This window comes from Stegodyphus dumicola, chromosome 6 (genome assembly GCF_044657685.1).
Source record: "Stegodyphus dumicola isolate Sdum_Otavi_A_Nest chromosome 6, ASM4465768v1".
In the NCBI taxonomy this organism is placed as follows: domain Eukaryota; kingdom Metazoa; phylum Arthropoda; class Arachnida; order Araneae; family Eresidae; genus Stegodyphus; species Stegodyphus dumicola.
The window spans coordinates 114253682-114276724 of record NC_140773.1 but is presented as its reverse complement, the minus strand read 5'-3'; the positions used below and the strand labels follow the sequence as shown (position 1 = coordinate 114276724).

At 29.5% G+C, this 23043-nt stretch overlaps 1 protein-coding gene across 1 annotated transcript in view; it reads right to left on the bottom strand.

The window, feature by feature from the left end:
* Positions 1 to 365: 365 nt before the first annotated feature.
* The window catches only part of Vang (Strabismus domain-containing protein Vang), a 30566-nt gene continuing 7888 nt past the window's right edge, over positions 366 to 23043 (bottom strand). Inside the window, exon 3 of the mRNA XM_035365164.2 lies at positions 366 to 8691. Within this exon, the coding sequence (XP_035221055.2) occupies positions 8264 to 8691 (428 nt within the window). The 3' untranslated portion in view covers positions 366 to 8263. The remainder of the gene's footprint in view (positions 8692 to 23043) is intronic.

The window sequence follows — 23043 nt, the reverse complement described above, 5'->3', positions numbered from 1 at the left end:
AATTTATATATTTTTTCTTTCAGAATATCTTCATATCGAGTATGAATTAAACTATTTTGCCAGGCAGAAGAAATAATGCGCATACAGCATATTTCCTCAGAGCATAAACCATTCAATCAAAATACCCTTCTGCATAAGCGAAGCATATATAAGTTGGATTAATTTAGTAAAATGCAGTTTTATAAAAAGAAAATTAATGATTGTGTACAGTATATGCAACAACAAAACATATTTCATAAATAATCTAAAAATGTATTGAAATATTTTAAAATTAAATTTATTTGTTTATATACAATTGAAGAACTGTACTTTTCAGAGAAAAACACCTTAAATGAAAAACAATATTTATATGAATATGCATAGAGAAAATTTTGAATGAAGTTTTATTAAATCACCATAGTACCAAAGTTAAAGTACAAATTCATATGTGACTGAACACATGACCACAAAAGATACTCATGAAAAATGTACACATAGAAATAACTACTTTTTGAATTGCGATTGTCTGGCTTTTTTTAAACCTCTTCTTTTAAGAGAAGATTTCTTCCAAGTATAAAAATCTCCATTACAAAATTTATCTTCATTGTTATATGTACAACATTTTTACATTTAACAAAAAAATTGAACATTTTTCAAGAACAAAATTTATACTTTTTTTTTGTATAAAAATAATAAAAATATGGCAAAATATTAACAAGGTAAAAAGAGCTAAAAACAAAATTAACAAAGAAAATACAATAAAAACTGTGCAGAATTGAGCACTGCATATATATTGATGTCATAGGCACTTGGAAATAAAAATACTATAAAATCAAGCTGAAATTATTTCAACACATATAAAATTCTTTAACTCTCTAACAAGCCAGATTATTTTTAATAGATCATGACTTCTGTTGTCATTCAGTACATATTCACTTGTTTTTAAAAATTTTTCCACTTTTTTTTCTTTGATGGTTTAGAAATTATTCTAATAAATTAAAATTTAGATAATAAATGCTTGTATAATATTTCATACCTAAAAGCTAAAGCTGTCAGAGAGTTAAATCATATATACTGATTTTGGGCCTAATTTAATGCACAGAAATTTTGGAATAAGTTCAATGAATGAGAGAAATGTAGTACGTAAAATTTTCTCATAAAAGTAATGATGCTAGTATTAAAAACTTGAAAATGAAAGACAATAATGTGCAGAAACAGACATTTTTTAAACATTTACAATGCATTTCGGAATTTCATTGCATTCAAAATTGAGTTTACAAGGAATCCATGCAAGGCATATTTATGCGAGACTCCAATAAAACAAAAACCTGCTTAAAAACCATAATAAAATAGGGTACTTTTCTGTTACTGAAACCAGATTCAGAAATGTATGTATATAAGCATATGTGTATACATACATAAATGCATGCATTCATATCGTTCTAAATCTAGCCCAATAACAGAGAAGTACCTAAGACTGTGCTGTTTGAAACAAGTGATGATAGGAACAACTTGATATATGGCCATTAAAACAGGAAAATACCTAAAATAAGCAACATTTATCACACTTGATAAAAATGTCAAAATATTTCAGAAAAAGAATTATCAAAGGTCAAAGATTATGCATTATATTAAAATAAGAATAGATTTCGTTGCAAATTCACCTTTTTTAAGGCAAACACATTAACTGCTTCTTCTTTTACTAACAACTATAGCTCAAACTGAATTTGGGCATAAAATCTATAAATTAAATAATGAAACCCCATTCTACATTTATAAAAGTATTTCATTAAAAAATTGCACATACACTGCAAATTTCAAATGACAACTCCCCCCCCCAACACACACACCCAAAAAAAGTTTGATGTTAAGGTCATTTTTTCGCATGTGAATGAAATTTTAGTTCTATTTATTAAAGAGACAAAATGCATTATTCTAATACTGGATAATATAAAAAAGACCTTCACATTTCTTTTGATCTATAAAAAATAAAAGATTCACACTAATGTTTTTAAATCAAAATTTCTGCATTGGTAGAAATTAATGAAACTTAAAATGCAAATTATGAAAAACAAATGCATTTTCACATTAACTGTTCAGCAATCTGTTAAATATAAAAAATCAACTTTTACACTAGAACGACTGGAAATAAACTTTTTCCTCATTAAGACTCAAATATATGTATATATTATTGTATATATTATGAATACACAATATGGGGAAACACCCACAAGATCAAATACATATTAATGCAATTATGTTAAAAACTTAAATATAAATATTTATTCTTCCATATATAAAAAGAAAAAATGGGGAAGAATTCTTTAAATATTACAAGTTAAGTAAAAAAAATCTTCATTCACAGAATGAAAATATAAAGTCATATTTGCTCTAATAAATGCAATATGTAAAAAGTTATATACAAACATGCTAACATACATATTTTTTAAACTTACAAAATTATGGAAGACAAATTCCAAATTTCTCAAGTTCTTTCTCGTAAATTTATTTCAACGTGGAACTAAATTTTTAAAATACATACTGATTAATTCAAAAGCATTTAAATAAAATGATTTAGAATAAATATTTTGGAAGCTAAAACAGGAACACCCTCTATCAAAAAAAAAAAAAAATAAAAAAATAACCTGACTTGAAAACCTTAGGTTAGGCATCAATACTTGCAACAGTAATATTCTGCAGAGGGCAGTTTTTAAAATTTGTTGAAATATAAGTGCTCTGGAAGGGTTGTTGGCGTGAGAAGTGTGCAACAATAAATGTGGGACGCTCTTAATAAATAACTGGCATCTATTCAGCTAAATCAGTGTTAGCACTAATGCCAGCTGTGACAATATGAATTAAGATTTTTCAAAAATAGGCAAAAATGACTAATCACATTGCATATATTCAGTCATTATTATTTATAAGATACCTCAGAGGGATTCAAGAAAAGCTTAAAAAACATATCTTTAATATACATCGTGAGACTACATGTTTTCTTATTTTGGCAATGAACAAACTGAAAAATAAGCCAGAAAATGTCCTCCCCCGACCCCCCCCAAAAAGACAGATTCATGATTTTGGCATTAGTGAAAACAAAATATAAATTCTTATACAATTTATTACAGTATTTTATACATAAATTAAAATTTTTGCTAAAAAGACTTTAGCTACTACTGTCACAATTACAACAGATAAATAATTAACATATAGATAATTATCAGGAATATCATAATTATTTTATAAACTAGTCCTTTTACACCACATCCTAACAGCCCCATAACTTGAGAAAATTGGAAGATACCTACTCATTACCATGTGCAATTAATATAAAATTAATTTTTTAACCTCTCAAAATTGGCATGCATAAATTTCTGCAGAATAGCTTTCTTCATTAAAATAAATTTACATCATAAATCCAAAAACCCTTCACAAAGCTGCCAGCAGTGAAAATTTTTTTACTGTAAAGCAAAAACATGAATCAAATTTCTACTATAAATAAAAAAGGGAAACTTTTAGGAAAACAAATGCTTTTATAGAAATGTTTTTAAAAGATAAATTACAAATTTTATACAATTTCTGATGAAAATGTAATAACTAATGTATATGTACTAAGAAAACTATTAACATTAAAACTACTGATCTGTCAAAATGACAGACGTTCCCTCTTGGCAGAAATAAAAGCACATTAATAATTAATAGTTCTAGCATTAAAAATGAATGAAAAATTTTAAGAGGAAAAATAAATCATTTTGACAGTTCAGTAATGGGATGTTACAATTAATTTTTTCATCATAAAAGAGGAAATATTTTATAATCTTATTTATTATATACATTACTTTTGATGTGACACAATTTTATGATCTATAAGTATATAAAATACCTGAAATTTTCTATGTATTTCACAGAAGTCCATGATACAAAACATACAGGCATGCAAATGAGAAAAAAATTCTATATACAAACATATTACTAGCAAGACTCACTATTATTTCTTGAATATGTTACAATGTATCTCTCCAACCACAGAGACAGAATATATCCACTAATTTTGAGGCTAGTTACATATTTATCAATTAGATAGTACAGCAAAATGCTTATGAATGAAATTAAATTTTACTGGCAGGGAAGCACTATGACTAAATTTGATGTTGAAATGAAAAAGTAATATGGAAATATTTGTGGGAGGGGGGAAGAAAGAGTTCTTTTTTTTTTTATATATAATATATTTAGATGCTTATTTCACATAGTTACAATTTTTTGTTTATAAAAATATTGGACACAATTAGGTTCTGTTCCCGTATGCAATATACAGGTAGGATTTTGAAGATCTCAATATTACAAAATTAAAAAGTTTAAAAAGAATAGTAGTTACTAAAACAGTGTGAAGAGATTCTTAAAATCTATATTTTATTATTTGTGAACATTAATAAAGACAACAAAATCCTTTCCATAGCAGAACTCATATTTATTATTTGAAAACATTCATCAAAGATTTTAAAAACAGTCACACTTTTTATTGCATAAAAAGGCAGGGGAAATGACTTAAACCAGAATTAATGTACACATAAGTTTCCTTTATAATGTCCAAAAATAAGCTGTAATTTTAAGAGATAATAACATTCTCAAATTTTATTTTTTCTGTCATAAAAAGTACATAAAATCTTGCTTTTAGATCTGAAAATTGTATACTTAGTGACATATCAAATAAGACTTAGATTAATGAAGTTCAAGAAGAGCAATACATAAAAGGCCTGTTTGAACTGGTCAAGAAATTAGTTTGTAAACAACTTTGTGATGTTACAATTTTCAAATTCACAATGTTCTTAAAGCATGCTCACCTAATTGCTCTGAAAGATTTAAGTCGTAATTTTTAAATTACATAATTTCTAATAACATTTTGAAACACATAAACTTGTAGAATATTTTCAAAAACAATGAAAAACACAATTTTTTTTTTTTTTTTTTTTAAGTAAAGTAACAACTGATAAAGCTTATTATAATAAAAAGTATTTTCAAATAGTGAAGTCAAATGAATGTATTTATTTTAAAAGCAACACTAAGACTTCAAAACCCTACATCTAGTGATATGTTAGATATATACTTTGATGCTTTAACATTTATTTGCAAAAAAATAAATAGAGTTTCATTTGAAAATGTATTTACAAGACATTCTTTCAATACGAAATTTCATAATATATACACATATATGATATATGAATATTTAGGGAAGTAGATCAAAATGAAAAGAAATATTCTGATGAGTTTGGATATCTAGAAATAAATAGCATAAATAAAAGAATTGCCAACTTGATTACAATGAGATAAATAATATAATCAAATAATAAAACAGTGAAATATGCTACAAAGAGATGTCATAATTTACAATCTTACAATGACTTTACAAGTTATTCCACATTTTTTGCTTACAAAATGGCATCCACATTTTTGCTTCTGATAGCAAATTTACATTTAGCAAACAATTTTGACATTTTCTTATAGATAAAAATTACATAAACTTGTTAAAGAATATTACACTAACTTATTAGCATCTTACTTTTCTCGTATGAACAATAAGAAAATGACTACTGCAATAAAGCAAATCATCTCTTGATCATAAGCATTGATTAATTTAAAAAATATGGACTAAAACTGCAATACATTCGATTAGTTGCAAGAATTAAAATTATTTCATTTAATAAATACATGATATCTATGGCAGATAACTATGTAATAGTCTGTTTTTAAATTTTAAAAAAAGTTAATTTATACTTTTGTAAAATATTAAGTTGGAGACAAAATTAAAAAAAAAAATATGAAGTAATTACTATGCAGGCATGCACAAAAGATTTTTAGCATGCAGTTAAAATTAAGAAAAGGAAATACTGTAAATTATGATTATTTCTTATATTATTAGAGTTTAATACAGTGAAATCTCCCTAAGATAACTACTAACATTTCAGATAATTCTGACCTTCAGTGGAAGTAAGTGGACTTTGGTCTTTACAAAAAGGAAAACAGGGATTTCTTAATTTTGGTTTTAGCCAAAAAATATACGGAAGAAGAAATGCAACTGATCAATTTATTAATGCTGCAAAATTAAAAGACAAAACTAATTGTAAAGAAAAGGAAATAGAAACAGTAATAACAATTTAGAAAAATATATAATTTAATATTTTCAAATTATTTTGAATAAACAAAATTTTGGAACATGGAAAACAGTTTTTGTAAGTTCTAACAATTCTAAAGTCATTGAAAAAACTTCACAGTTTAAATCTGTTTGCTAATTAAAATATACGAACAAAAAATTCTGCCTCCTTAATTTTTATTTAGTTCTTGTATTATAATTATTTTAAATTTTTAAAATAATTTAAAGCTTCATTTTAGAGAAAGATGAAATTTCGGTCTCCTCCTACCACAGGGCTCCGTTCCTTAGTTTAGATAATAATATAGCAAAACTCTTACATTAACAAGCATTTCAACTACTTTAAAATTCATAACGTAAATATCTAACAGAAAACCTAATTCTACAACTTTTTCATCAGAGATTTATTAAAAAACACTTGACAGAAGTTGCAAGCAAGCTTGAAAAATAGAATCTATGGATACAGAAATTAATTCTCTGCAAAGTCACAAAATGTGGGATTTGATACAACTGCATAAGGAAAGAAAACCAGTAAAATAAAAATGTTTACAGTAAAAATTTATTAATGAGCCAATTATGAAATTTATAAGGTCAAACAGTACTGAATGATTAAGATACAATAACACACCAAACATGTATTAATTTAGAAGTCAAACAATAAAAAACAGCATTATGTTTTCACATTTTCACAGGACTAGTTTCAATGGTATGCAGCTGAGGATCATGGTTTGGTAAAACCATCAAAACTAGTCCTGTGAAAACTTGAAAAGATAACATTGATTTTTGTTGTTTGACTTCTAAATTAATACTGAATGTTCTAAACAATTTGGTAAAGGTTATAAAGCAAACAGTTAACTAATGCTGCTATGTAAAATTGGGTAATATGCTATTCTACTGTGAAAATCATATTTCTGCCGAGAAATTTAAATGAAAACATTTATACAGAAAACATGATGGCTATTAAAGTAAAAATAATGAGCTTGCTAGCAAATTAATTCAAATCCTTTAATGATTGAAACAACCTGGCAGAACAAAGTATGAAGCATTTAACAATTAACTTTAAAATCTAAGATGTTAGATTAATTATTAGGACAAAAATGCTAAACTCTTAATAGGACTACAAGTACACAATATAATTATTATTATTTACTCACAGTAAAATTTTGCAATTTTGCATGAAGTAATTAAAAACAACATTTCAAGACTAAGAAAAATGTTAGCGTTTTTAATATGCTATGAAAGGTCACTGACAAATTTATTGTGCTTTAGTTTAATAACTTTATCAGTCCTACTCAAATGGGGCAAAAGAGCAATGGGACTCAATTATGTACTGTAATTTTAAAAAATATTATTATAAATATTAACACTGATATTTATTTACAGTCCCGTATGCACTTGCTAGTTCTGGAAGTGGTCACCTTGAAAGATTTCACTGCAGCTATAAAATCAAAAACATTTTAAACAAGAAATAATTTCAGTAAAAGCCTACTTTAATCATTAACTTCAAGTATTACCGCAGAAATCATTATTTATAACATTCTAAAAACTCCGAGAAAGGAATAAATTTTTGATATTTTAATAACCATATACATAATAAATAGTCATTAACTATATAAATTGGTAAATGGAAGAACACATGCCTATCACAAATCAAATGGTACCATATAATATTACACTTCTCATAAAAATGAGATAAACATTGTTATCTTCATATAATGAAATTAACATGCTAGATGCAACATTTTTTCTTAAATTAATTTTTCGTTATTACAAGCTATTATACCATAGTTGGTATAAAATAGTTTGTAAGGATGAGGGAAATAATTAGATGTAGGAAAGTGGGCTTTTACTGCAACATAAAGGAATAATTCAGAATTACTGATTCTTCTATTTATAAAACAGAAACTTTTCCATCAAAAATGCTTCTTTACAAGATATTCCTATTTAAATAAAACATGAGATTAACAAACATAATTTTTCGTAACAGTAATTCATTCACAGAAGCACCTGCACAACCACCTAATTTATCACATGGAAAATACAAATATTTCATAAATTAAAGCACCACAAATATCTATCTACCTTCCTTAAAAACCAGGTCAGGCATATAAAAGACAATTAAGTCTATCTAGACTATACAATTTACACTGACGTTTCTGAATTTAATCTTAATACAAATTTATTGCTCTTTGGATCAATAACTTCTTCAGTTATACTCAGATGGGGCAAGTGAGCAATGGTAACCAATAACGAAATGTCATTTTGACGAAGCATGAATATACATCCAGGTTCTATGGGTCGTGACAATAATGTGTCACAGACCAGAGCCCAGGTTTGGCTTGGACGATGCTCTCTATCATTTTGAAGAACCGGCGAGGATACAAGATATTTCTCAAGAAAAGCTTTTGGACTGAGGTCATGACTCAGGCACAAGGCTAGATGATCAAGAATAGATTGCATAGTGTGTCTTGGCTGTTGTCGAGTTATGCGCAAATATTTTTGCAAGGCTTTGGCCATGGAAGGAAAAATGGCTTGAGCAGCTTCAGAAGGATCCATTGGTATTGCTGGGCCTAAATTCGGAAAACAAAATTAATAGATGATGGCATAAAACTCAGCCTAATAGCATGAACATAACTAAGGATGAACAAACTACTTAAAATGAATGTTCATTCTTTCTATTCACCTGAACCAACACCCTGCTTTTCTTCCTGTTCGATATAAAAAATAAAATGTACAGGAGTGTGTTAAATAAATGAGAAGGAATCTTATCCTCTCATAAAAAATACTTAAAGTATCCAAAAAAATTTTAATCCAAATTAAGAAACTTTTTTTTTAAACTAAAAATTTAATGGACAGGGAGGAGGGAAAAAAGGGGGGGACATTACCATCGAGACTTAAAGAATGCACACATTTCTGTCTCATCCATTTTTTAAATACTAATGAAGCCCTGCAGTTGCTAATTAATAACCGATATACTAACTCATTAAGATTTTTTTAAATAAATGCCACAAAGAAGCTTTAAAGGAATGCTGAAAAAGAATGTAAAACAGGGGAACATTTCAAAATAAAAAACTACAGAAATTTGAACTTAATTAATTTTTTGAAACATTCAATAAAACTGACCATTCCCAAGAATATTTTAAATGGTGGTTATGCATTATCAAATGAAACTTTAAACAGCTTACTGCTTTCATGCTTGCAGGTATATTGTTATGAATTTTGTACACATGTAAAATACGTAAAATCGTAGTATCTTATGTACAAAGTAACATAGAAGGCCTCAAAAGAGTGAAGCTTCAGCAGAGAAACAAGGTCACAGGGGCAATAAGGTTAACAATAAGATTACAAGTCAATTTAACATTGAAGGTAAATGGCTATCTCACTAGCAATGGTTTTGGCAATTGAAGTTGCAGAATTGCAGTGTTTCTTTTGGGAAAATAAATTTTATCATACTATCATTGTTTCTGTATGCATTCAGTTCATTAAGGACCTATGCACATGTAACAATATTCTAAAACTTGCATGGTTATGTGAAAAATGTGAACACCAAATACACATACAATGTGCTATTCCTGTAACATATATATAGAGAGAGATGGTATAATTTAACTGCTAAATTACTCACAGCAGGGCATTATAAAATTAAACACACTATGCATTAAATATCTACAATATACTATTTTTAATTTTACATTATATACTGAGTGAACAAAATGTATATATGTGCAAAAGAGAATATACTGTACTAACACACCCACCCTTTTTAGTATATATACCAACCAGTATTTGGATTTTAGCTAGTACCTGCCAACAATCTATGCCTTTTGGTGATGAAACATATTTTGACAGATTACTAATACAGATTTCTTGATTTCTGCTATATATTGTTAAGCAATCATTCAAAATCACATCATATTGTTATCTCTGCCTCCATATAAACTCCACTTAATAAGGTTAATTACTACTTTCAAACTGGTTTTCAATTCTTATTTTAGCACACTGTCAGCTATTGTTGACATTTCATTTCCATATTATCTCTTTTGCTATTGTTTCGTTGTTTTATGTAGATTTGCATGAAAAATGGAAGACATGAAAGTTTTTTTTAGCAAAATATCACATGGCCTGAAATAACAGCTTATTTAAATTCTTGGCAGATCTAATAAAAAAGTAATGCAAAACACAGTAAAAGTTAACAAAAGATGAACAAATGTTGCTATGAAGAAATTCCATTTAAAAAAGATTCTCCCCCTCCCCTCCCGGGAAAAATTATGCAATGAAGGTATTCATTTACTCTAAATAATCTGAAACTGATACTGAAATAAAAAAGAAGCCATCCTTAACCTCTTTCATGAGCCCCCTTTCTTAAAAAAGAAGTAAAAATATATAAAAAATTGCACTTTTCAACAGTTTCTAAACACCCACAAGAACCAAAATCAGGCAGTATTTTAGTCCTGCTAATGTAAAGGATTCTGATGTTTCAGCTCAGTTGTCAAGAGACTGAGTATGAAAAAATATTGTATTTGTACAGCATTTTTTCTAAAATGTTGGCCAGAAGATAATTTTTATTGGGCTGTAGAAAGTTTTAAAATATACTTTTCCTGATTGGATCCAAAGGCAATTTTAAGTTAATTGCAGGAAGTTTTCAAATGCACTTTTTTGTATTTGTTAATCCTATACATATATATATAAAAAATTCTGAGTGTAATTTTTTGGAATATTATATATTTTTTTATGGTTTTAAATATGTGCACTTAATTTACATATGCTCTTAGAATTTAAATGATATTGTAAATTAGTTCGCAGCAATAATTAATGCTTTATTTTTTATTTTTGCAAAAAAAAATTAAATTTTAAATTTATATTAGCTTTATTATGAATAGAGAATACAGTCAAATACCTAAAATCCGCGCTGCCTCTCAAAATATAAACATTCCGTTTATAGGTTTCAAAAACCGCAACATGGAGTACGAAATATCGAAGAAAACCTACTTACCGGATAATGACATCATAATTACCATATAAAATGAGTCATAATGAAAATACCAAATTATTGACATCATGATAAAAGTTTTTTTCCCTCCAGTTTGCATAGAGGTAAAAAAGCAGATGATTCACTTAACTCTTCCTTCAAGTACACGATTCACGTTGTTGCACTTTCTGAGCTTTGTTATTTCACAAGATTGTTTAGTGCTGCTTTTTTTTTTTTTTTTTTTTTTTTAATCCAGATATTTTGTGGATAAATTAAGAATATTTTAAATTTCAGTGCTTTTTCAAATAAGAAATGCACTCATGATTTTACCGCTTGCAATGTTGAAAAACATAATCACGTTGCATTGACGGCGAGGATACAAGATATTTCTGAAGAAAAGTTTTTGGACTGAGGTCAAGTGGAAATTCTGCAAAAAAACGAAAGGCAGGTGCTACTTCTCAGTTTATAGCAGAATCGTATGAAATTGCAACACGGACCGTGATATACAGAAAAATAAAGAAAAGTTAAAATTTTACAGCAACAGTTATTCTAACACCGGAAACCTATACACGAGGCGAAATCGGCAAAGCTCGATGTCATCTCATACGAGTGGTTCTGGCAGCGGCTCGAGTGATGGGGTACCAATTTCACAACTGCTCCTGAGAGAAAAGGAAAAGCAGTCATGCTGATTTAAAAATAAGAGGAGCCTATATATAATCAATTTATATATGTAATAATCATTTAATGCATATAATAAATTATTGTAATAATGTATATAATAATTTAATTAAATGTATCTAATATGCCTTATTTATTTTGCTAGCCTGAATGTTATAATTCATCTTTTCTGTCCCGAAATCTGCAAAATCCTAAAATCAGCACAACCTCTGGTCCCAAGCTTTGCGGATTTTTGGACTTCTACTGTATTTGTCAAATTTAAATTTACATATATATTATTTGTAATTACAAATACATGAATTAGTAATAATTAAAAGTGTTAATTAATTATACATTATTTTGGGTACTTATGCACTATCCTGCCAAAGGTGAAACTGTTGTCAAGCAGCACTATTCATTTTAACTACGGATAATTGTAACATAACAATGCACTCATAACATCTGTGCTTTGGTTTGATGTAACCATGATTAATTTTTAATTAACCATGTTTTCCTTTTATGAACAAGGGTATAGTAAATTAATCGTTATTCTTACATTTTTTCCTCATATTTGGGAGAAAATGTGGAAGGTTATAATTTGGGACACCCCTTCTGCACAATACCAAGCAGTATATTATTTTCAATTTTATAGGATCCTATCATCAAAAAAAATGTTTTAATGGTCACAATATGCCCAGCTGAATATGGACAGTTATATATTAGAACAATTACTCACCAGACGTTTGTACTCATAGTGTTCTAACCAGAGTTTCCAATAAAATTGGAAGGCTTTTGTAGCATAAATCGACAAAAGTCTTTTTACAAAGTGCAAAAGCAAATTCAGCCAAATTCTGATTGTTTATTAACTAAAGAAGTGCCACTTTCTGCAAAATTCCACAGGCATAATTGATGCAGCTTTGGTTGAATCTCTGTCAGCTTTCACTTTCAAAGGGATAATACATAAAAACCTTATTTTCTTCTAACAATATCCTATTGTAATTATCCCCCCCAGAATAAGTAAACTATATGCATATGATTTAGAGGTTAAAACATTTGAGAAACACAACTGTACTGTAGGTAGTTTTATGAAATGACAGAAAACATACATATAAAAATACCCCCTAAAGAAATGCAGAAGGTATGAAATTATAAATGCATATTTGTATTCAGAATCGGGTTTGTTATGAAAAGATGAAGTAAAGTTGCATTCTGGCAACTTTACTTCATCTCACAATGTTTCATTTTCTTTTAGCATGCAATTTACAATTGCAGAAGGCAAGTCTTATGCTTAAAATACAAAGTTGATCAAGAACGTAAGTATCTATTGCACATATCTCCTGTCCATCTGACAGCATAAAGGGTGCATGCACAGTTACATTGTTCAACTTAAAAACAAATTGGTCTCGCCATTTGTTTGTTTACATTAACGTCTTAAGTCACCGTTTGTTTGTAATTTATGTTTAAAACAATTGATTGGTCCGGGTTGGGATCTCTAACAAAGGAAGGGAAAACATCCACAACGAGGAGTGCAGTGGTTGCCCATCATTTGATCACTGAAAAATTGGTGCATTGCATGAATGGAAAAGTTCATTCTAATAGGCAGCTTATGATTTATGATTTGTCAATGCGTTTTCAAAACATTTCAAGACCTTTCTTACACGAAACTCTGAACTGAACATTTGCACTACAAAAAACTATCTTCATGATAAGTACTGAAAACACTAATGAATATTCAAAAACAGAAGGTATGAAAATAGCCTTGGAGTTTTTGTTACATTAAGTAACAGATAGTACTGATATTTTTAAAAAGACTCACAGACAATTAAACATGGACAGACATGAATGCAACAAGACATCTGAAATGAAATGAAATGACAGTCAATGGAATAGAGGCATACTGGTTCCCTAAAACCTAAGGAAGCAAAGATCCCTCTTTTTTCATGAAAAATCATGTGCACCATGTTTTGGGACTGCTAAGGAATTTTGTTACTGGACTGGATGGAATGAGATACAATAATCAATGCTACAGCTTACTGCAAGACACCGAAGAAGTTACAGCACATGACAACGCGTGATCACATACTGCACATGTAAATGCTGCTTGATTCATTTCGCTGAAAAATATTCTGTTACCCTCCTTATAGTCTGGACGTAGCTCCATCCAACTTCCATTTGTTTTCTCATCTCAAGAAATTCCTTTTTTGGTGGCCAGCACTTTGCAAGTTATGATGATATCAAGGTAAAAGACCAAAACTTATTCAGGCCTTGGACGGCCATTTGATAAATAACCAAATGGTACTTACTTTTTGGCTGAGCTTTTATGACCTTACAAATATTAATTCCTGCAACTTTAATGGCCAAAAAATGAAAAGCATTATTTTGCAAAATGCAGAAATATGAAAAAAAAAAAATATTGCAAATGCTTCAAAAAGCATTCTTGGAAGTATATATTTTTCATAAAAAATTCTCAATTTGAAAAGGGCCATGTCTTCAGTATAGAAACAGGGCTTTAATAAATTCATGCATTAACAGAGAACATTTGATTTGACAGTTTAAAATATTGGAAAAAAATGCTTTTGTTTTAAGCATTTCTTCAACAAGCCTCATATTTGTGACACTTAATTTATAATGATATTATACGAGGTAGTATATTTCCAGACATTCCTATCAGCTGAAAATTCTTAATACAGTCAAAAGTCTTTAATAGGGACTCGTCGGGACTTCGGCGATTCCGGATTATTGGTTTTTCCGGATTATAGATCATCAGTTTAAATCTGGTAAGATGGTATGCAGAAATTATAAAATTAAAAATATGAAACTGTAATTTATGAAATAAAGAGCAATTATGATCTAAAGGGTATCAAAATTTACAAAACAACAAAAAAAAAAAAAAAAAGCTTAACAGTTATTTGTTTACTTTATTAAACATTTCTTTCAACGCGCGCATGCGTAAGGCATACATTACGCATAGTCGAAATTAAAAAATTGCAACCAGAAAACTATTTGATGTGTATTCGTGATATTTATAATGACGAGGAATTTGATTTAAATCATATCAAAGACTCAGTACATCGAGATGAAATACTGCGTTTAGTAAGGAATTATAAGCCGAATAAAATAAAAACATCTGCTCTGAAGATAAGGATAGTGCTGACAGATCAACTTCCAGTTCATTGAGCGCCGCGACGTCCCCCCCCACACACACAGAGCAGCGTGAGATTGATAAACAGATTTTGGAACGGTTAGAGCAACAAAGGATATTCCTTTATCCATTTTTTTGCAGCAATTTTACTTTTTGTTTGATGGACATCAAAACATGCTTTCGCTTTGTAGGTCCTTTGGCAGCTCCAGAATCGGAAATTCTTTTTGACATAATCGAAAGTTCAAACTTACTTTTATAAAATTGCTCTAACAGTCTGCAAAAAATAATAAGCCGGATCCAATTAGAGGATTAAGGAACAATGCAATCTGCAACATTAACTGAAATAGATAATTAGATAATTTTAGCTTAGCTTATACTGTCCCTTATACATTAAACACTCATGCGTAAACGTATTATGCGCATGCATAAACGCATATGCGCATGCGTAAACGCATGCGCAGAAAGTTTGTAGCTTTTAGGTCCGAATTATAGATCATTCCGGATTAAAGACTTTTGACTGTATATGCATGTGGCTTTTTGGTCATTAAATATGTATATTCTCGTTATAACAAATAAATTTTATTTTGAAATGTTTTAATTTGAAACAGATATTGTGTAATGACATGCTTTTTAACAATTAGCAATTTTATTTTTGAGTTATAAGTGCAGTAATTTTAAGCAATTTCAAACTAGATGCCATTTCTACAATTTATTATCATGATGATACTGCTTTATCAAAAGTAAAAACTATTGGAAATACAGCAGACAGCACGATGTGCCTCAAATGTTAGAGAATGACATCATTAATATGTTTATTTATAATTTGAATCAGAAGAAGCAAAACATATCCGATGATCCAAGTTAATTTTAAGAATTAATTAGAGCTTTTATCATGTCTTTGTTTCTAGTTGAGTTGTACAAGTATGGTATTATTTTTTAAAAACCTACCCAAGTTAATCAGATACTTTCTAATTATCTGCACTAGCAAGAAAAATCATCAAGTCATTGGCCAAAAAAAAAAAAAAAAAAAAAAAAGAAAAGAAAAAAAGAAGGCCTAAACATGATTGAATGGAAGCATAAGATAACTATTTCAGATCATTATTATAATTTATATAAAAATTCCTAAACATAACTGAATGGATGCCTGCATTGCTCTCTCGTTACCAAGTTATCGCTAAAGCATAATTTCAACTCGTTGGTTGTTCAAACATAATTTTCTATCATGAATGATGCCTTTTCTTTGAAAAAATTCTCGGTAAACTGCAAAATCACCCACTTATTTGTTTGCCACTTTTTACAAGGGTAAAAACAATTGGATTTTTGTCAATTTTCTTTTACTTTTTAAGTGAAAATAGGTCGATGTGTACATAGATAAAGTTTCAGTAATTTCTCAAATTTAATGAATTATATCATCGTCTATTGTCTAACTTATCCAAGCTTAATAAGCTGCACATGCTCAATAAAATTAAATGGTCTACACGGTCAACTTGTAATTAACAATTAAATGGTCTACTTTGAAATACAACCTTTATCCTTTTAATACAAAAGTTAAATAAGGAATAAATTTATTTAATATTTTTTAAACTTTATGTATGTAAAGAAGATATAATTTTCAAAAGAGTATTCTAAAGCAAAAGTAATCTCATGTTTGGATCAATACAGTACAGTCAAAAGTCGTTAATTCGGACACCCATAATCCGGAATGATCTATAATCCGGACCTCAAAGATACAAACTTTCTGCGCATGCGTCGGGTTGAGGCGTGTGCGTAAGACCTTTACGGCTGCGAATATGCGTGTGCGCACGCGCATAATACGTTTACGCATGCGCATTTAATGTATAATGGACGGTATAAGCTAAGCTAAAATTATCTAATTCAGTTAATGTTGCAGATTGCGTTGTTCCTTAATCTTCGAATTGGATCCGCCTTATTATTTTTTGCAGACTGTTAGAGCAATTTTATTAAAAGTAAGCTTGAACTTTCGATTATGTCAAATAGAATTTCTGATATATATTTACTAATATGTAAAGGATCTACAAAGCGAAAGTATGTTTCGAAGTCCATTAAACAAAAAGTGGAATTGGTGCAAAAAATGGATAAAGGCATATCCTTTGTTTATCTAACCATTCCAAAATCTGTTTATCAATTTCACGCTGCTCTGCGGGGGAGGGGAGGGGAAACGCCGCGGCGGGCGCGCAATGAATTGGAAGTTGATCTATCAGCACTATCCTTATCTTCAGGGCAGATGTTTTTATTTTATTTGGCTTATAATTCCTTACTAAATGTTGTATTTCATCTCGATGTACTCCGTCTTTGATATGATTTAAATCAAGTTCCTCGTCATTATAATTCGCTTCCGATAGTGAAGAAAGTGACACAGAGGTTATTGAAAACGAAAAAAATTTGATTGACAACAACACAGCAATTATAGGACTTATTTCCTTTGATTTTCTAATTTCTTAAAACTTTATAATGATGAAAATCCAAACAGAAAAGAAAAACGTTCATTTGTCAAAGCACTTTTAAACATAATAAAAATAAAACTAGTTACTAATGAGCATATAATCATGAGGATAAATTTGGTAGTGCACCATTTAAAGACATAGAGCAAAATTAAAATATCTTAGTTCCCAAACGCAAAATATGAAAAACCACGAGTTTGGATGAATAGAAAATTAATAATTATTAATATACATACATAATAATAACGTAATGATCTACCAGGATAAGTGATGAAAAAATGAGGGGTCATAGCTATGAATACATATATTTACTCATTAACATTAAACCGTGCAAAAATATTTACAAATCTCCTTAATAGCTTTAAAACATACCATATCAAATAAAAATTAGTAGGAAAGTTAAATCACTATGAGGGGCGGATTTAACTTTCATTAAAGTGTGAATAAAAACCTTAGTTTATTTTTTAGAACTTTTAATTAAAATTTTCTTGATAGCATCTTCTTTTTCTTTGGTATTTAGAGAACATTTGACTGATCGGAATATTTCACAAAAATTCCCCCCCCCCAAGAAATTTATAATACCATTATAGAGCTTATAATATTGTTACTATGTACAGTGCTTAATCTGCGCCGGAGCCTGGCTCTGGTACTTCTGAATTTTTAAGATAAATTACAAATCTAGCCGAAGCGCACCGGAGCCTTAAATAAGATGAGCTCCGGTACTTCTTTTGGTTGATCTTTACAATATGGTAACTGGTAGTTTGGCGACATTTTGGAGGCGATAAAGGTTACTACCTGGGACTTTGGTAATAATGTGAGCAGTACTCAGTTCTGATTACGCATTATTTTGCGTGAGGGAAATGAGAGATCATGGGATATGTCATGTGATATTAATGGACGAATTACGGTTCTTTAATCGGAAAAGGGGGGAAATCGGGAAAAAATGTGGAAATTTTGTATTTAGCTTTATTCTGTGTTGCGTGAAACAGTGTTGTGTAATTTTTGGATCCCATGGCTTTAACTAAAGTGATTCGAAATGGGTATTTAGGCATTGTGATAAAGAGAAGTTTGCTTTTTATTTAGCGGAGGAAAAATTCGCAGAAAAAGTCTTTGAATAATTTTATTGAATGAATTAGAAAAGTGTATCCGCCACGTAATCAAGATTCTGAATAAGATTAGGTAAGTTAGTATTTTTAATTATTTGAGGATATTATTTTTATGCACTGTTCTAAATGTAAGGTGGAAAGGAATTTGGTATTATTGGGAAAATTGTTATTAGCAATGATTTAGTTTAAAGTAATTAGGATTGTAAGGTAATTTTTATTAATTTAATGTATGTGCTCATTTATATTTTAAGTAGTGTTTTTGAATTTATTTATATTTTAATGAAATGATAGTTATTTTGTGAATTTTATGTTTGTAGGAATTTGGTACACGTTTAAGTTGAAATAAACGTGCATGGAAATAATTTAAATATTTGATACTAAGTATTTGTAATACTTGCGGTATGAATTCGTTGGTGACGTGTATAATGTAATAGATGATTTAGAGGTAAAAGTTTTTGGATATTTTATTTATTTTATATGTGGAAATGTTCATATTTGTAAAGGGTAAATACTTTTTCGCGATCAGGTAATTTCATATATGTTCTTTTTACCGGGTTTAAAGATTGAGAAAATTGTCATGTATTTTCGTGAAATTTTTCTAATTTATGAGAAAAAAGCAGTGTACATGGATATAGTGAAGAGTGTGTGCAATGCCATTTTTGTGCAATTCTGGGATGTTTTTTTAAGTAAAAATAAGTCGACGTGTACATGGTTTAGTGATATTTTAATTAAATGATAGTTATTTTGTGAATTTTATGTTTGTAGGTATTTGGTATACGTTTAAGTTGAAATAAACGTGCATGGAAATAATTTAAATATTTGATACTAAGTATTTGTAATGCTTGCGGTATGAATTCGTTGGTGACGTGTATAATGTAATAGATGGGTACTTTTCCGTTTTGTCGGCGCAAACGATAAAGTCGCCAATAATGGTTTAACTGATGCCAGACGAAATATCTTCGCTGGTAACCTTTTACGCCTCAGTTTCAAAACAAGTTGAAGCCATTTCTTATCAGATTGTTTCTTTCAATACTGGCATATAGAATTTTTACACGATATTTAAATTTTATCCCCTAAGACAATTCACGGTAATAAGTCAATTAGAACGCAATTACACCGCTCATCAGAAGGCGAAATCAAGTGTTAAATTCATCAATTCTAATGAGAATGCACTAGCGAAGAAAAGCACTGCGGTTTTACATAATTTCTGAGTAAGCTATTCGTACGAATTGAAATAATTCTTGCATTTAAACTTGTATTCCAAATAAGATTTAACTTGAAATTAATGTAGATAATTTCTGAGCGAATTAGATTTTAGTAGCGTAGTTTACGTGAGATGAGATCACTTGGGGTCACGTGATAAGAACCGGCGAATCAGAATTTTGAACCATGAAATCATAGTAAATTCTTAAATTAATGTCTTTTTACAAATTTATTGTCTTTATTTATTGGCTTTTTACAAAATTTTAAACCATATTAAAATGTTTATGCCTTCAAAATAAAAAAAAAAAAATTCTTAGAATTAACATTTTTTATGTGTATACTGTATGTTGTCGCCAACAAAGTCTGCTTGGCGAGATTTGCGCCGGCGAAACGGAAAAGTACCAATAGATGATTTAGAGGTAAAAGTTTTTGGATATTTTATTTATTTTATATGTGGAAATGTTCATATTTGTAAAGGCTAAATACTTTTTCGCGATCAGGTAGTTTCATATATGTTCTTTTTACCGGGTTTAAAGATTGAGAAAATTGTCATGTATTTTCGTGAAATTTTTCTAATTTATGAAAAAAAAGCAGTGTACATGGATATAGTGAAGAGTGTGCGCAATGCCATTTTTGTGCAATTCTGGGATGTTTTTTTAAGTAAAAATAAGTCAACGTGTACATGGTTTAGTGATATTTTAATTAAATGATAGTTATTTTGTGAATTTTATGCTTGTAGGAATTTGGTTTACGTTTAAGTTGAAATAAACGTGCATGGAAATAATTTAAATATTTGTAATGCTTCATGTATGAATTCGTTGGTGACGTGTATAATGTAATAGATGATTTAGAGGTAAAAGTTTTTGGATATTTTATTTATTTTATATGTGGAAATGTTCATATTTGTAAAGGATAAATACTTTTTCGCGATCATGTAATTTCATATATGTTCTTTTTACCGGGTTTAAAGATTGAGAAAATTGTCATGTATTTTCGTGAAATTTTTCTAATTTATGAAAAAAAAGCAGTGTACATGGATATAGTGAAGAGTGTGCGCAATGCCATTTTTGTGCAATTCTGGGATGTTTTTTTAAGTAAAAATAAGTCGGCGTGTACATGGTTTATGTGTATGTGTTATTTTGAAAAACGCGTAAGGTGTATGGTATTGTGCACTTTTTCCCAATTTTGCAGTGAATATTTGTCATGATTAAGCAGTTTTGTTTGATAAAATTTCTAGCATAAGTGTAATTCGGCTAGTAGATTGTTGGAAGAAGTGTTCAGTAGATAAGAAGAAAAGAAACATGTCTTTACTTCGTGAAGACAAAATGGCGGCGGGGAAAAAAAAAATAGAGGGTTGCTGTAGGAGAGTTGGTTGCCAAATTTTCGTCAAAAAATCGCCAAGTTACCATAATGTAAAGATCAACCCTTCTTTTTATAAAACAGAGCCACAATTTCAAGGGGAAAAAAATTTATAATTCCTAACATTTTAGTTTAACAATAAGCAGACCTTGCAATACTATATTTTCGTAGATATACGAGCTCATGAGAACATGAGACGTTCAAGTAAGGTCCCCTCACTTACATGAGGAAACTTTTTCCTTTAAGAAGGGCAATAAATCTGGGGGAGTTTGTTTAGGAACGCCTAAATTTCTCGTCATGCCATCATATCTAGTGTATTGTTAATCGATGCTTACAGTTAGTTATCCTCGCAGGAAGGAAAGTTTGTGTTCTTAACTAGTTAATGCCATCATATCTAGTGTATTGTTAATCGATGCTTACAGTTAGTTATCCTCGCAGGAAGGAAAGTTTGTGTTCTTAAATGTGCGTTAAGCGACAGCGAGTACAATAAGAGTGAAATACTGAGATAAACTGCTCAAGCACGTCCTATGCATCGTCTTCCCAGAGTACCCACTAATGTAACCAAATATGGGGGGGGGCAGTAACCAGCAACTTTGCATTCATCCTTAGGAGTCAGATTCAGAACTCATTTCACCCCTGACATACATCCGCTTGATGGCTATAGTTATTTCAGCAAAGAGCCGCGGTCAAAGAAAACATTCTCTCTCACCAAGATTCCCCTCATTTTCTGAATTTTCATCAGCTATATTTTAAGTATATTTAATTTTTGTGATGATAAAAGAACTTTTTTCTCCCTACGATCAGAGCTTAAATTGCGCTGGAGTCCACTGGATCCCGGCTCCGATGCTTCTTAGTTTTTGTAATAAATCATAATTCTAGCCGCAGCACACTGCAGCTTTAAATAAGAAGGTTACGATACTTTTTTTTATGTAATTGAATAAAACAATTTCAGTAGAAATTTTATCTCGAAAATGTTATTTTTAGCAATAGTATTATATTAAAAACTGCTTATTAAATTTTAATTTATCTCTTTACATTTAATTTAATTATATAATAATTATTGATTAAAAATTCATAAACATTAATAGCTATTAATTAATTTGATAATAATTAACTATTTAATTTTAAAATTATTAATGAGTTTAATAGTCATTTTATTTATTTATTTACTGTTGTTCCTCTTTGCTGACGGCCTTCCATACGGCTTCGGCACTTCTAACTTTAGAAATTAAGCCCTGACTACGTATATCTTGTTACCAAACACAATATGATTTAGTGCCAATAATAGATAAGCATAGTGTCACCACACATTCATAAGAAATTTGTTTTTGTTTAATATAAACTCAATAAATTAAAGGATATAAGTTTTGTAAAAAAAAAAAAAAAAAAAAAAGGATACAAGTTCTATTTTTGCCTCGCAGTTTGAAAAAATAATTAATACTTGGAACAGCATGAAGTGAAGTATTTTCAAAGTCACAGGGTCAAAAAAGCCACAATATAGATTTTGAACACACAAACAATGCCAAAGAAACAAGAAAATTTCCGATATAAATTTAATTTTTTCATGTGCTAGATCTCTTAATTTGTATCTTAATTTGTATCTAACTGAAAAAGTAATGATCTGTTCATTAAATCTTCTGCTAGAATGATTTGCAACATCCCTGGCAACTTTCACATTCAGTGAACCTCATAATCGGATAAGATGTCAGGTTTTAAGTGTGAAATGCAGGTACCCTTTGGTTATCCGAACCAGATTCACAAATGCATGACACAGTACAAAGTCCGTAATCCGGACGTCCATTATCCGGAATGATCTATAATCCAGACCTCAAAGCCACAAAATTACACATGCGCGTTTAGTGCGCGCATCCTCTACACATGCGCATATAGCCAGTAAAGCGTTTACCCATGTGCACTTCTGATAGTGAAGAAAGTAGCACAGAACGTTATTAAAAATCAGGCATTAGATACAGTCAAAAATATCGTTAATCCGGATTCGTCGGGACTTCAGCGATTCCGGATTA